The 17,708-nt window shown below is 32.7% G+C and overlaps 1 protein-coding gene across 2 annotated transcripts in view; it reads right to left on the reverse strand.

Annotated features, from left to right (window-relative positions):
• Nucleotides 1-975: 975 nt before the first annotated feature.
• The window catches only part of LOC117681968 (uncharacterized), a 76,789-nt gene continuing 60,056 nt past the window's right edge, over nucleotides 976-17,708 (reverse strand). The window contains exons 1-4 of one of the 2 annotated variants that reach the window (XM_066080837.1): nucleotides 11,575-11,847; nucleotides 4,523-4,903; nucleotides 4,063-4,437; nucleotides 976-1,509 (exon numbers count right to left, since the gene is read on the reverse strand). In XM_066080837.1, coding sequence (XP_065936909.1) covers nucleotides 1,154-1,509; nucleotides 4,063-4,437; nucleotides 4,523-4,903; nucleotides 11,575-11,782 — 1,320 coding nt within the window. In that variant the 5' untranslated portion in view covers nucleotides 11,783-11,847 and the 3' untranslated portion in view covers nucleotides 976-1,153. Of the gene's footprint in view, nucleotides 1,510-4,062; nucleotides 4,438-4,522; nucleotides 4,904-11,574; nucleotides 11,848-17,708 lie in introns of those variants that run through there. The other variant, XM_066080838.1, reaches the window with a different exon arrangement.

Genomic DNA, 17,708 nt, shown 5'->3' on the forward strand with positions numbered 1-17,708 from the left:
ATCTCTTATTTGGGACAGTTTGTTATTGTTTATTATGTATCAGTAATCAAAATTTCCAGAAAAGTATATAAAAGCAATGTTTAACAAACAAATGATATTGTTGTCTAGTATACACCAATATATACTGGTTGTATCCTTGGATTCGATAGTCTGTAACTACCGCTCTTATCGAACTCTGGCGTAGGAATACATACGACTACGAAAAATATCTAAATTGTTCATACTATTAAAAATCTGACTATTGTAAGGTATTTATTAGTAAATTTCCTTGAAATACATTATATCAAATTTCTCGATTATTTTCAAGTACTATGTTTCGTTAGCGTTAGCGGTAATGATTTGTGCTTAGGTCCAAACAGTTTTTTACTTCCGGTTTACCATAGTAACTGCATAAAAGAGTTGAGTAAAATCAACTCCCAAAAACGAGGACTTGATACAAGTCAAAGACTGCACACATGCATGATTTAAAAAATGTCTAGAACTGGGATATTTGTAAGATTTTCTTTATACCTACTCAAATTGTCTTTCGATCCCAAACTCGATTAACCCTTCGGTTAAGACAATGTGATGCGGCATCTCCACCAACCACTTCAAGATATAAAGACGATATCAATTCCGTAGGAATTTTTAATGTTTTGTGTGAAGTTTGCGAAAAATTCTAATATGCTCTAGGTTTTTAGATGGATACACGGAAAGATGCAGAGTAAATGATGCACTAGAATAAACTTTTTGCAAAACATTCAGAAATCTAGAGTTATGCACACGAAAATAAACAGAGGATGCAACATTTGTTATTTAGGAGGTCTGATTAATGGGAGGGATATTGTTTCGTTGGTTACTGATTGCCAACAGAAATATGTTCGTCGAAGATCAGTCCCGCTGGACAGTAGATCAGTAATCAGGCAAACACAATATCTGATGTTGAGGTCCAAAATTATTGTTCATTGGAAAGAACTTTAATGAAAAACGCATTAATGTTGTACAAAAGTCTTTATTTTTCTACATGCTCCAGAGCGACAAACCAGTAATGCAGATAGAAGTGTCATTCCTAGGCAAAACAAAAAATCTAATCTAACTTACACCCTTTTCCTTCAATCATTTATTGAAATTTTAAAGTTGTCAGGTAACAAGCCATCAGATATCATGGGTTTGGCTAAAATAAAAAGTAACTAGATATGGATACATAATCTGAACTCGAATTGGTTTCAAAAGTGATGACGTCATCCTTCTGAAGGCGTAAGACTGCGAGATTAGATCCGTTATCTGAGTATGAGTTCTGTGATTTTCGCGTGACCGCTCTTCCTGCCTCTTTGCCGTTGACCAGCAGTGTTGTTACAGCCATTTCGTTAGCAATTGTATTCCAAAAGATCAAGTACACACCGGATTTTGAAGCTCGGAACTCGGAGCCAAAGAGCGAATCTGTCTGGTCTATGTACTCCCGGGTAAAATTGACAGGTGATGAAGAAGTGGGGGAGTCAGAAGAAGCCATAAATGTCGGTCTCGCGTTGCCTGAAATAGAAATCACATGGACACTAAATTGTATATATTCTTTGATATTAATTTTTAAAAGGATCAAATTTTGTGTGTCAACTCTATGATAGAAAATGTAGTACAATGGATTTATGTAATCTCCTGAAAATAAAATTGACTGTTTCCTACAGAGGCTTTATCAATATCCGTGTGCATCAGTTTTCGTAGATTAAAAAAGTCAGTTTCAAGGATACATAAGTTATTGGAAAATGATCAATTAAAAGTTTAATAAATTGAACGAATGAACATTTCAAGAGACATTACAGATCATTTACTGCAAATACCATATAGTTTTTTTAAAATAATGATAACACCACATTTTGAAATGTAAAAATTCTCAATATATCACTAATCGCTAATATAATTAATTCATAATTAAGCCAGTCCCGAGCAACTGCCATGAACTATCACAGGATTTGTAGCTTAATGTCTACCCATGCAAATATTTACTAATTAATTGGGGGGTCAATCACTTTCTTTCCGAGTGACATTCTGTGTTCTGAATTCACCTTACTTTTCATGCTCAAAACCGAAAGTGAAAATGAAGCCACAGTTTTGCATTTTCATTCCATATCTGATGAAAAGTGCTACCAGTATTAAAGTGTCATATATCAATGAAATGGGCATGAGCTCTTTTATCCACAAAATGAATGCAATAAACATTCTTGCAATTTATCCCCCTCAAATAACCAGCCAAACCTCAATTTCTCCCTTTATTTCAAATTTTGACCGGATCTTTCGTTCGAAACTATCCCCTGCCACCTGAGATAGCAGTGTGATATTTTTCTGTCCGACACTGTGTATTACTACGCCGGTTTAAAATGTAAACAAACGTTGTCTGCTGTAAGCAAATGCAAAATGGTTGATTGACATTATCAGTTATTAACTGTTTTGCTTAATTAGTTACTACAATTCATCATATGTTTTATTAAATAAACTGTCGCATGCTCTCATTTTTACTTGCATTTTTTAAGAACGCGGAGGGATAAACCGAAAGTCATCTTTCAAATAAAATAGCAGAAAATTGTCAGACATCATTTTTTTATGCAAAATATAATTATTCATTATATACTCGTGTGGGATAGTGGAATTCGACATCGGGCCAATTTTTTTTTTCATCAAATTCCTATAATCCGTTTATGATTGTTGCGAGAAAAGATGGGGACCGGCCCCTCTCTGATGCTATGTGCCTAATGGTTAGGTCTACCTTTGCAAAAAGGGGGTAAGGCCCCCTAGACCCGCGGTTCCGATGCCTATGCTAGATAGTTAAGACGCTTTCTTTGTCATGTGCATAATCTTTTGTATGAGTTATTTTCACTGTTTATTTAAATAAAATTACCTCCAATTTCAATGACAACTGTTGTCTTTCAAAATCATCATGATGTTAATAAAATTTCAAAGTTAATATGATATAAATTTTTAAGTTTCGGAACATCTTTTAACAGCCAATTGCGAGATTTTCTTTTCAATAAAAGATTTTAACATTTAGTACATGCACAAAATTTATTTTTTCATTGAACTGTATTTAAAAAAAACAAAGTTGAGGAAAATAAGCTGTAGTTTTTCTTCAAAGAAGAAGGTACAGATTCTTTTAATAATTGCCCTAAAATTCAAAAGTTGTTGAAAAGGAATAATAACATTTTGTCATATTTCTAAGATGTAGTCAAAAATGATGAAAATAGCACATTTTCCCAAGACAATGTGTACGCAACCGTTGCCCAGAATAAAATTAATATATTTTATGTGATAGCACATGATAAAGCTACAATGTGAGTTTTATCGTGGACGAAAGCTGCGGACATACTTTTCTATTGTCGTCTGCAGAGTTCAAAAAAATATGGGAAAATGCACTGTTTATGACGCCACAAATACCATTGTGGAAGTCTTATCGGGTAACTATTTATAAATACTTAATCTATTGGTATTCTTGTGTAAATAAATGTTACATTTAAATTTGTTCGTGATATTTTTTAAAAATCACTTTATATGTTTGAAACTGTGCTTTGTTCTTTGTAAATCATCTGAACAACGAAACCCATGACAATTAATAATTATTGTATATTTATGAAATCACTGTATCTCATTTTGATTACGAATATTTATTGGATACATATTTTTGGCAATCTGTTTTATTTTGTATAAAATTTCATTTTATTATTCTGGCATCGTTTTTGCTAACACAGACACAGATTTTTTTGATGAAAAAATAGAAAACTTTGAATATTGTTTGTTTAACGAAACCAATGTAACAACGATGACACCAAACAACCTTTAAGTTTATAACAATTTTTAAAATCAAAGACGATCTTGATTCATAGTCAGTTATTATTTTTCGAGAACAAATGTAAAATCCTTTGCCTCCAGTATTATGTGATCAAATATTCTTACCTTTCAATCTATTTACTATATTTTCGTCAAAAATGGTTTCAAAATTGGAAATAATAAATACAATTGAGTATGAACAAGTGTACGCAGTATTGTTTATTGGTTTTTCAATGTCTCCTTTTGTACCTTTTGTACATGTAAACTTACTTGGTCCAATAAGCCATCCGGAAATAGATGAACGGGTAGATAGAATAGTGCTTTTGTACGAAGAATACCAGTGTAGCTTGTCGCCAAACGACAAAGTCAGAACCACCAAAGAGGACGACGTGTCTTCTCCCGAATGTACATAAATCCTAGGATTGGAAAGAGATCGCCCTATTACGTAGAGACTGTCAAAACTACGGTTGACCTCCACAGAGATTGTGAGAGCCCAAATCCCTGTCTCTGGAATAGTGATAACGCCATTGTCCGGATTATACACTAGTCCGTTGTTGGTCAACACGGTCTGAAATTTGTATCCACTATCACGAGAAACAGGAGCTGTCAAATTGGTAGAGGCTCTGGCATAAAAAGTCGGGGTGTCTACAAAACATGATTACATTTGAAAGTGACAGCATAACCAACAATTAATAATTTTCTTTAGAATAGAAAGATTTTACAGTCATACCGTGCTGTAGTTTCCAACCCAAAAATGTAGAAAAATCCGCAATAGCTGTTCCATTGAGGATGACTCTGACCTTGTCACCGACCTGGAGGTCGTACACGACGAACCCAGTGCTTGACCCTTTGAAGTCGTCGCTTTCAGACCCCCGAGGGTATGTAGCTGTAGATCCCACCGATACGTCATTAACGAGGAGATCAGCTGTTGTTTGGTGATGCTGTTTGCTGGCAATGGTCCAGGAAAAGACGTATGTTCCACTAGATTGACATGTAAAGATACCCGATGTTTTATCATAAGCTGCGCCCTCATTGGTTTTGACATTGTTGAATATGACGTAACTATCTGTCACTGGTGACGTCAATATTGCATAGAAAGCTACATTGTTAACTGAAATACAAAGACGTTTTTAATCATTTATAAGGTTTCAATTTAAATATCCTTTATGGTTATTTTAGTCATCAAAGAAATTGCTTTTTATTTGAGAAAAAATACTGAAAAATACTTGAAAGACTTTATATGTATGAATGAATTCAATACTCTTCGAATGGATTAAATGACCCATAATGGAATTAATATGGGGTGGCTTGTTTCTTCATTGAGAAGTTAAGAGAGGAATTTTCATCAGATATGGTCAAAGAATGACATGCGGTAGTTGCGAGAGAAAAAGCTTTTAAAACAAGCATTTTTCTTTCAAATGCAGGAATTGTCAACCTCCAAACTCCAATTGTATGTAATTACATGAAAAAAAAAACTATGTTGTTACCAAGTACGAATCTGTTTTCATAGGTGTGGGTCATCACTTTTTCTTGAATCTCCACACAATATTGAGGATGCCTACTGTTATACTGACTGCATATGTTATCACGGCATGTTTGTTTATTTTTCTCCGTTTAACAGTGGTTGTATGTTTGCATTATCTAAGTTGTGTCAAAAGGATATTAATAGACAAACATGCGCTCATGGTTGAAAGTAGAAAAAAATGTTTCTTTTTACTTTCGCACTATCTTTTTTCTAACGAAGGGTTAAGCCATGTTGAATATTATCATTGACCACGTGATTTCCCCTTCAGGTAACTTTGTGAATACTAAATTTCATGGGAAATGGTTTTCTGGCAGTGTCGCATAACCCTGTCTATTAGTTTACTGCAAGTTAAAGCCTCAACTCAGAAACTGCGTGTAGAACACATGAATTTAATCTACGCAAAAGTAAAGAGTACAAAAAAGTTCATTTCAGTAGATAATTTTTAAAGGCCCTTTATCTCAGAAAACAAACAAATATTTTGATTGGTTAAAATATTCTTGCTTTGATTTAATATTTGGAGCGATTTTTGGAGTTACGTAACTAAGTGCATATAACCCTTTCTGTTGATGGGACGAGTTCAAACTGATTTTAATTTTTGCAACAATACTTATTAATTAAAGCTAATATAGATTACAAATATGGAGTGATCAATACGTTAAACCATATGCAATTTTAAAGATTGAAGAACCATTATATATGTTTATTTTTTTGTAATTCGGTTCCGGTGGAAAAATATGTAATTGTTTACATGTTATGGCATGATTTTACTCTGTACCAAAACTAGTCACATTTATAATTAATCTAAAATTAATTCCGTCATCAGTGCCTTAATGTTTATCATCTGAAACTCGGCTGATCTTTCTCCATTTGGTGAATAACTCACACCAATATTACACTTTTTAAATATATACAGTTATATTACACTGATCAAATAAAATTTGAGAGTCATTCGTAGAGTTATAAGCAAGATACAGAGCTCACAATTCTTTGTCATGTAAACAAGGCTCGTGCCCCTTTTTTGTTTACATAAGTTCAATATACCAGTAAAAATCTTTTTCGAGCTGATTTGTATATCCTTTTATTTATTTAAGCATAGATAAACAGTTCCAACGGTAAACACAATTGGTTTAGGTTTAAAACTGAAATTTTTACTTCAACGTCAAAATGTAAACAAACGCTTTGTTTTTATAGCGAAGAATTGCAAGCTCTGTAACTCGCTTATAACTCAACAAATGACACTCAAATTTCGGTTGCCTATTAAAAATGCCTTTCTGAAGCATTGTAAATATTAAAATAGGAAAATAATTTTGACAAAAATTGTGACCATGCTCCTTTAAGAAGTATTGTGAGGTCAAGCATTTCAGAAGAAGAGGACATTATCCACGGCGTTCGCGAGTATATTACGCGGAAGACAACACACCTTAGAACAACTCAGAGCTAGAAGAGATGTTTAAATAATGCACAGTACAAGATGAGTGGACTGTGATTACAGATACCAATTCAGAGGCAACCGAATTTCAGATTGGAAAGTTATATTTGACGTTGGCAACAAGAAATTAACTTTGAACATTGACAGCGATGCACAGTGCAACACATTATACAACACAAGTACAGAGAAATTTTCTTCGATTGTTCCAATCAGCGATAGAAACGTTTTATCAATGGTGTGGGCACCAAAGTTAAATCATGTGGACAGATAAGCCTACCATGCAAAGACAAGGGCACAGAAAACGAGTTAGTTTCCAAGTGATTGACAATCCTCGGCCCTTGCAGATAATTGGTAGAAAAGACGGCATTCTTTTTGGCCTGATTGGAAGAGTTAACAGCGTCAATGTCGATACCGCTACTGGACAAAGACTATGCATATGTCATTGAATATGACATTGGATGCCTTCCTGGCGAATACGAAATAAAAATCGACAAAACAGTAGCACTAGTCATTTACGCACTTGGAGCTATTCCAGTAGCAATTAATGATCAAGTAAGCATGAGTTTGACAACTTAGTTTGATGAGGTATCATATCTCCTGTAACAGAACCAACTCCATGTAAGGAAGAAAAAGAACCGCGTGTGAACTTGCATTGACCAATATCAACAAGTCGAGTAAGCGAGAACATTATCCAATGAACAGTATTAATGATATTGTAACCATATGGTATGGAAGCAAGTACTTTTTTTCAACTTTAGATGTCAACATGTGCTACAATTAGATCAAATTGTCTAAGACCAGCTCTATGTTAACAACATTCAACACACCCTTTGGAAGATACCGATTTCTTCGTAGTCCAATGGGATTGAAATGTTCAGGTGAAATTTTTCAGATGGATGTGGTGACTCATTTTGACAGCTAAGTGGGAGAAGAGATCGTGATAGATTACAAATTATTCACGGAAAAACTTTGGAAGAACATACAGACCGAATCACAAAGGTACTGGAAAAGCCCGGACCATCGGATTGAAGTTTAACTCAGCCAAGTGTGAACTTTTAAAACTGGAAGTTGATTACGTTGGCCATCGTCTCACAGGAGAGGGCTTTAAACCATCAGGAGGCAGAGTAAAAGCAATTCTTGAAATGAAGGACCCAGAGAAGACAGAGCGAAATTAAAGACAGTACTTGGTGTGTTAGCCTAACTTTCTAAGTTTATACCAAGACTAATTTTGGGACTTCCGTGATGAGCTACTTATAATGGACTTCTCTATCGTGGGGAGCGTACAGTCATGCCGTCAGGATTGGGGCTCATCAAGGGATCCTTAAGAGCAAACAAAGAGCCCGAGAATAAGTGTCCTGGCCAGAAATTAAAAAAAACAGATTCAAGATGTTGTCAGCAAATGCCTGACAACACTCAAATGTTTAGTTATTTAATGTTGTTTATTTAAATGTTACACTAGTCAGTGTATTGCTAGTCAATCTGAATATTGGTCAGTCTTATTTGCAATAAGGACAATAATGAACACTAGATCTGACAATATTTTATTTGTACAATTCATTTGAATTTACTTAATCATGTATCGCATTGTAATCTTCAATTAACACAATGATAAGCTAAGTATAAATCAGAATGTTTAAATTTTATAAAGGGGGGATGTAATATAATCAGAGTCATCCTCTGTACGACCTGTCACATTGTTTGAACTTTCAAATGTAAGAAGTTAAATAAATTAGATTCCAGTTACACAAAATGGTTTCATGATTTATTATATATCAGAGTGAACAATCTTAATTTTTGTTACAAATTGACAAGACTGTTTGAAGAATAAACAAAAGTGAAAATAGGTTAAGAAATAAATGCAGCAGAAGCAACCGAAAAAGATAGAAAACCCGGGCTGAGTGCGGTCATCATTTACGACGCGACAGTCACTGAGAAAATCTACTTCAACTGTTGAGTTTTTTATATATGAATAGTACATAAAACAAGTGAAAATGACGTTATTTTCACTTGGTTTGTCAATGATTCTTCATGTACATGAAATAATTAACTAATAAACACAGTTCCTTATCACCAAATGTCACATTAAAGGTAGAATAAATATGTAACAGGTTCTGAGCAAAGGTGTCTCAATGTCAATTTAAAACATGTCATATAGTGATCGAGCTTACATTATACAGGTATTTACTAGGTTAGCAGGTCTTTGGAGGATAGCTCAATTCAAAGTTGGCAGCTAATATTTTTTTACCATATATGGAAAGTCGCATTTCATATTGGGTGAAATTATTGAAATATATTTTTGGAGATATCATTGATATATTTCAAAGAATTTTCTGCATATCTTAAATGAAAAATTGAAGTAACAGACCATATGGAATATACAATGTATAGTATTTTCACAACGTTATTTAAAGGTTCGTATTTGTTCTACCAGTGCTCAATTTTACAAATGACCGAGACTTTTAGAACTGTTTCATGTACATGTAAATAAAATCACAAAATGGTGCTGTTTATTCCTCTTTCGAATATATTTGAACTTATTCGCGTTTAGACATAATGGATATTTTGATCTGCATGTTACATGTACAAAGTACTAGTAATTTTTTTAATCTTAGAAACATTGATAAATGTTCAATACTGTAGATTCCTTATTTTATGCGAGTTCTTTATTCAGCGATTCAGCCGTTTCCCATCCAATCGCGAAAATATAAAATCGCGAACGCCAAATTTTTTATCAAAGTTTTATGTAATTTAGTTTGTCCGAAAATTAAAAGTATATCCTCGCGTTTTAGTAGGAATCTACAGTATAAAAAACGTATACCTCAACAAAAAGACATTGTCAAATCTAATCATCAAAATGATATCTAAAACTACCACAGCAATTATTTTAAAACTACCACAACAATTATTTTAAAACTACCATAACAATTATTTTAACTTAGAAATATATCAAATATTATCAATAATTACAATTAATGACAGCTTCATAGAGTGATTATTTTAATCGTCTGATAATTACATTTTATGGTATAGTGAACTATCTTTGTATAAACAGAGTTAACAATCGACAAACAAATCCTGCCTAATATATATATTTCTTGGCATAGTTAACTATCTTTGTATAAACAGAGTTTAGTGCTATCCATTTGGAAAAATCCAGCAGGGGTGCAAACATCTATCCTCCATTTTTGGAGGATAAAATTTATCCTTCAAAAAACGGAGGTTGCCTATACCTGGTTAGAGGACAACCTAAGATTTGTTGGAAATGACACAAATGCTGCCATCGATTCACGGTCAAACAAATCTTCCCTTGCTCGATTCCCAGTCAATAACTGTTTTTCTAGATTCTTTACTACATGTACATATGTAAACTTGTAAAATTTAGAGAAACAACCAACTACTCATGTGGTACCGCTCTTCGGCTATTTCCGATGAGTCTAGATCATACGTATAATAATTAGCTGTGACGTAGCTGTCTAACAGTTTTCTTTGGACCCCCGGCAGACGGGTTAACATCAAATTTGTTAGACCCGTTGAATTAGCAATAACTGATTTGTTGGGCTTTTATTAGTAGAAACTATAATTAATATTATTAACACGGGTTTAAAAATAAGTTTGTTTTGAATTAAAGTGATATTAACAGTGTTTTTAACATGAAATATTTATTATTGAAATGAATGGCTTTTAAATTCACGTACGTCTCATTGCTTTGAGCATACAATTACACTCATCCCTCCTCAAGTAGTTTAATCGCGTGTGGAGTATAATAAACGGTTATTTAATAAATTGTCCTTATGACACATACATGCATCAAACTCATTTATAAAATTACAATCTTTATATATAACAATGTTGATTTTGCCTGGTATATGCATATTCTTCCATGTTGGTTTTACCAGGTATATTTATCTTGTTTTTTGTGTACATGAATAGCTATCGCATTTAAAGTTTTCAAAAAGACTCTGGTATTATTTTTCATTATTAGCTTATATCGTTGTTCTAGATCTGACTTTTCTATGCTAGAAATGGAACGATTTCTTGTGTAATATATGTGCAAACAAAAACGTCAGGCAAGAGAAAATGCTAAAAACTGTTTAAATATCATTTGACTCGGGACACCGGATACTTGGTTGAAGACGAGAAGAACTTTTCGGTATATACAAGTCAAATGGCAAGTTATGGAGGCTGCATGGTCAATATAGTAAATATCAAATCTACCTTAAAATTTAATATAAAATTGGTTTATCTATTCACTATTAATTAGAAAAGGACATTTTCACTTAATTTACTTTTTTTTCTATTGGTGTATTTCTATATTTTTATATAGAGCTCTTCTTCTAAAGGAGATAAATACAGTTTAAAATCACCCGTCGAACCCTTTTAAATACAACGTCGTATATCTATGGTTTCATTCTTAGTTTTTCAATTATGATCAAAATTCAGTCATTATTAGTATTAGTCAACCATCAACTTTGACATCAGTTATATAAACAAATAAATCTCATACATAGCACCAGTAACATCATTGACTTAGTTTATCATTACATTAACATCATATTGAACTTTACCATTATAGCTATCCTACGATGCTCATCAAACTACTCAACGTAGTTAAAATATTCATATCAAAATACAATTATCAAAATGTTAATATCGAAAAACAAATATTCGATTTAAGAACACAAATAACACGCGCTTGAGAGAACAGGCTAACTGCATTTTTGCAGAAATGAAATGATTTCTCTTTCATGGTTCACACTGGATTTAAAGATTTAACAGAAATTACTTAAATTATTAAATTTTCATAAACATTTCTGACAAACATACTCACCCAGTCCTAGTTCCTTGTTCTGTAACTGTGTTATTAGGTGTGTCAGTTCATTGAGGTCCCTCCTGATCTCTCTGAGAATCTGGTGATTGTTGTCACACTTAGACCACTCGTCCTGAGGATTGTAGATGGGCTGTGCTCCAGAGAAAATCACAAGAAAAGCAATAAGTATAATTATTGGTCGTACGTATGCCATACGTTTTTGTTCCATTGCTTACAAAAGGTGGACTACTTGCAATGAAATTTAAACTCCATTTATGGAGGATCACGCACTGTTTATGTCAATTTATAGTGTATAATGATTTTACTTCCTTTTTTGGCTATCTAATTTTATGCTTTTTTAGTCTCACGAGCAATCTGAATATATATATGATAATTACTGATATATATCAAATATACATGTATATTAGGAGATTGGTTTATTTTTTTATTTAAACACTTCAAAATTAATACTTTCACAAGCACGCATGGAATTGAATATATATTAGGAAGAGAATCAAAACTAAGATTGCAAAACTCATCTTATCTAAGAAGGATAATTGCTAGTTATTTCATGAAATGAAAATAATAAATATCCTGGAGGGTCCATTAATTAACCATTAGACCTGCTTTTCACTCTTAAATGATGATATTTTGCCATTGACTATGATTTAGTAAAGAAAAAATCCAAATACTTTATCTTTAGAATTTGAACAATTTCTTATATACAGAGTTCTTTGTTTAAAGAAGGTAAATATAGTCTGAAAATGGCCACGACTATCCAGCACTCTTAAAAAATATTTGCGTCTCTTTCTTAAAAACATTGCAAAAAATAAACAACATGTGTAATGTTTATCAAAATTTTTGTATATTTTGTTTTTTAAAGTTCAATATTATCAAAGAGTTATCTCTCTTACTCAAATAGTTGTCCTTCCTTTCATTATCTAGAGTTACATGTTTTTTCAATTTTCATTTCGAGTTTTAATTTTCCACTTTCTGTTGATTCCTTGTGTGACCCACACAAGGACATTCACCCTCCAGTCTTTATGCTGCCACAAACTGTAAGTTAACCTGTATTTTGATGTATTTTTTGCCCGAATATTCATTCATATGTACCTGTTGATATATTTATATTTGCAATATTAAGAAAACAAACTATTTTTCTCTAAAAAGTATAGAATACTGTTATTGTCATAATAATTATGTTTAAAGAAACGTACGTTTGTAACAATTTTTCTTTGGAAACCCATTTGTATCCAAACTTCATATTTTGGATCTTAAATTAAGTTTGAATCTCTTTATCATTAGCTTATTTAATATTCAAATTTAATAGTGTCACGTTTTTGTTGCCTTTATGTACATTGTTAATGATTTGTAGAATTTATGAGTAATTCATATTTTGTATCTTGTTTCAGTTTTTTACCACTATGATACAAAAAACGATATACCTTTATTGTGTTTGTTTTAGCTATCTGCAAGATAAAGCTTACCCTTACTTAAATTATGCAATTAGAAATAAAAAGCATAATAAGAAAAAAATGTTAACATAAATTGGATTAACATAAAAAAGTTGCATATTTATGTATAATTCATAAAGGGAAATATTTAAATTTTTTCAACATTCAGTAATAGTCAGAAAACTCTTGTGATTGTGTATTTTAAAACCTGAAAAGGTAGATACATGTATGGAAATTTGATTAATGTTTTAGTGCAAACAATGTATACAAGAGCTTAAAAAATTGGTGGCACCGAATACACATAACAATTACCTAAAAACATATGTAAAATAAGGTCAGGCTATCTTCGTGCTTTTCAAAATTTTGAAATTATTTGATAATATTAAAATCTATGGATTCACGGGTACAAATATTTTTTACCCAAGCTCAATTATTGCCGACTTTTCAAGAACATTACTATTTGTTGTGTTTATCATGAAATTTTGCATCACAATTTACGCCACAAAAGAGCTATTTTCGACAGATTTCACTTTAACGAGGCCGAGTACAGAACGAGTACGCACGCTTTCGCGCAGCGTTTCATTTGTATTGTGACGTCATCTTTTTGCTGGTTTGACGCCATGGCGTGATAGTTTTATCTGCAGATATTCAGCGAAATTTGTTGAAAATGGCTCGTTTAATGCGTAAAATTAATGTTATATTGTGGAATAAACATAACTGTCTCGAAGTATAAGCTATATTTGGGCTCGGGTCGAAAAAGTGAAGAGGGTTCAGCAGGCCAAACCCTCTGTCACGTTTTCTTAACCCGCCTAAATATAGCTTAATTCATATATTTCAAGACAGTAACCATGTATTTTATATTAATGACCCTTAATATGTGATGTTATATATTTTTTTATTACTTAAATATGTCTGAAGGCTTTAATAATACTATAAAGATCACCTTTTCCGCCTTTGTCAAATAAAAAATAGCCATTATCTGACAAAACTGGGAAATTGGGCATACAAAAATCAACTTTGATAAGACCCCTGAAACAAACCAGGAGGTAAAAGGTTTTTTTTGTTTGACCATTTGATGCCTTTTAGCAATAACTTTAATATGTAGAACAGAAAAAAAAAATCCCTAGGGCAGAAGTTTAAAAAAATGTGCAAAATTGATATATTTCAAGCGAAATCCCATAGGGTCCTTTGTTAAAGATTACCAAACTTTGAGATGACCCCCTAAACAAACGGTGTGGTAAATGTCTTATTTTTTAATCTTAAAATAATAATTATATCAGTAGAAATTCAGGTAAAAAATTTCATTAAAAAATCTAGGGCAGAACTAATTAGACCCGGCCTCGTTAAATCTCCAGTTGAAACCATGACGCCACGGCGTAAACGAGGCAAAAATATGACGTAACAATGCATTAAAACGACATATTATCACACGAGGTATATTTGGGCATTGACTGAATATAGCTTTGGTTTATTGGGTTACTTATATTTGGCCAATACAAGGGGTAGCTGCAGGGTAACACCCCCTTCCTCATATCCCCTTTGTTATGATCTACATCTCATGAGTTTATAACATATTAATATCAAAAAATCAATTACAGTGTTTAAATGCAAATATCCCAATGTGCATTTTTAATATTTTTGAATAAATTGCTAGACATGTGACACTTTTTAAGCAAGCCGAAAAAAATGTGGACAGTTACTAATTAAAACTTTCAATACTGGTCTTTCAGTACTCTCATTGCTCCGAATTTCTCCCCCCCCCCCCCCCCCCCCCCCATTTATTCCAATTTCATTAATGTTGCAATATCCTGTTTTATATTATATTATGAGTGTATTTTTATATTATGTACTTATTATACTGTTATACTTCTATAACTTAGATATACTTGATTTATAAGATGTAACTTTGATCCTTGGGGAGAAGACTTACGTTGGCACTGTCTGATGTCCGGTTCTTTTATGTATCCATTTGCATTATAAAATATTTGTTATATTAAAAATTAAATGTGTACCCCTTGCGAAAACTATTGGAAATAAAATTTTGTAGAAATTAGAACTGGACACTCAAAATAGAGTATAAACATTGGTCTAAACTATACCAACTAATGTTTTTTGTGCAAACTTTTGTAATTATGTACGCTTTGCCGGCTTTACATATTAGAATACAATGCATGCAAATGCGATCCAATGTCAATATTTTACCGCTATAATCTCAAAATTCAGTAGTCCTTATGGAAATGGTTCTGTAAAAACATATTTTGTTTCAGTTTTCTGCTTAGATCTATCGATAATGTTGGAGACCTTTTAAACATTAATTAATTCATGATTAATTCAATACCGAAAAGCGTATGTCTTTAAAATCTAAATGGTTTTAGTAAACGAATAAAAAGGAACATTAAAGGATAGGGTGGGTACCCACTTGTCAATCAAAACAGAGACATATAATCATAGGCCTGATAGTTATTTTTAATCGTGCTGGGTAAACTATGCATTGGGGAACAGTGTGATATTAGGCAATTTACAGCATTTTAATTCCTTACGTCCTATTATAAGGATTTTGATGCAATGTTTATTAATTTATTATGTAATTGTTAATAATACGAAGGTGTATGGATCAGTAAGCTACCGATATAATACTTAGTACAAAACAAATCCCTACTCAAAATTATGAAAGAATTTAATTTGCTATATTCACATTCACTTTTGCGATCTTTGACTTACTAGTTATCACCTTTACGGAGATGTAAGTCGCAAATTGATGGTGAAGCTAAGCATACTACCGGATTGTGACGTAATGCAATACACAGGACGAAAAACCACCTTTAAGCAAGTCCTTAAAGGTGGCTTAAAGGTGACTTAAAGGAGCTTAAAGGCTATACGACCTTTAAGCCACCTTTAAGTCACCTTTAAGCAAGTGCTTATAGGTCCTTAATGTCCAAACTTCTTTAAGCCACCATTAAGCCACCTTTAAGCATCTTTAAGTGGCATTCACGCTCTCTTTACACTGCCTTTACACTGTCTTTAAGTTGCCTTTAAGTCAATATTGATCAAGCTGAACAATAAATACATATATTAAATGCAAAAGCTCTTTTATAGAGATGGAAGGGGTCATCCGAGTGATAATATAATTTCCAAGGAAGGGGGGGAGGGTGTTCCAGGCGGTTTTAATCGTCGCTCCATTAAACACAGATCGCTATCATCAGCACCGCTCCGATGGACACAGATTGCCGTTAAAAAATTATTTATAATTTTTTGGGGTTTTCAAAATTATTGTAGGGATTAGCGCAGTCTCTGTATCTTAATATGTGCATAAAACTAATTAAAGTATGTTTGTTTCCTATTATAAATTAATCGGTGAAAAATCTCTCTCTCTCTCTTTCTCTCTCTCTCTCTCTCTCACTCTCTCTCTCTCTCTCTCTCTCTCTCTCTCTCTCTCTCTCTCTCTCTCTCTCTCTCTCTCTCTCTCTCTCTCTCTCTCTCTCTCTCTCTCTCTCTCTCTCTCAGTTCATCCGGTTATTAAACAAAATAAAGATAATGAACCAAAAATGCATGATTTAATTTGTTAATCGGTTTAAGGTTTGTATTTTTTTTTTCAATTTTCATAATTTCTAACTCTAGATCTGCTAGATACATGTTAAAGATGAAAAGACTCTCAACTGCCTTTGTTATATCGGGCAGGATATTACTGCTTTGTTTGTCTAGACATAGTTTTGTTCGTTTGTGTATATCTAATTAGAGTCTATTGTTTGTACAACTTTAAAAAAACCCTGGAACTAACACAGAATATACAAGATATACACAACAGTTGTGTCGTGTGCCCAGGTGCATGTTTGTGTATATCTAATTAAAGTCTACTGTTTGTCCAACTTAAGAAAACCCCTGGAACTAACACAGAATATACAAGATATACACAACAGGTGTGTCGTGTGCCCAGGTGCACGTCAGGGTTTCTAAAGGCGTTGAATTTTAGTATGTACGAGTATACGATAAGTCTAGTGAATAAAAGTTAATTTACATTTGTAATTCATTTTCAAAGTATTATTTCCTAGCTCTGGGTTTCAAAGATGTTACGTCTACAAATTAACGATACATGTATGTAAGAGTAAAATCTTGAGGCTAATTAATTAATTTACCGGTGATCATAAATAGGGGTTGATTATTTAAATATATGTATAAGGGTAAATATGTCAAATATACCCGGCCTGGCACATCATACAATTGTATGTACAAGTCATTTGCAATTGCCACATGCAGTAAATACGTCACCGGTAATTGGTAATTTTGTTTGTTATAGAATTGATAGTTTATAAATCATGTACATACAATTACATGTAAATATTTAAACATATTGGAACGGCGCCGCGATCATGAAAACCTGGAAATTGTGGGAAATTGAACAAATACCCTAATAGTATCAATGCATTTAATAAAAGAAATGATTTCATTTTCTTTCTTACATTTTTATAGCTATAAATAAGATGAACGTATATGTACTCGGTTTAAACTTATTAACTACATGTCAGAAAGCCTACTATAGTGAACCTAACGGTTTCCATTTAGGTATAATATATTTTTGTTCACTGAAGACCAAGTTCCGTATTTCATTCTAAATACATGCATGCATGTAATTTATAAATTAGATATAATTGATTGTTACAAACTGAATGGTTTGTCAAAATCTTTTCAAGTAAACACATTCAA

The sequence above is a fragment of the Magallana gigas genome, chromosome 4, assembly GCF_963853765.1.
Source record: "Magallana gigas chromosome 4, xbMagGiga1.1, whole genome shotgun sequence".
NCBI lineage: Eukaryota > Metazoa > Mollusca > Bivalvia > Ostreida > Ostreidae > Magallana > Magallana gigas.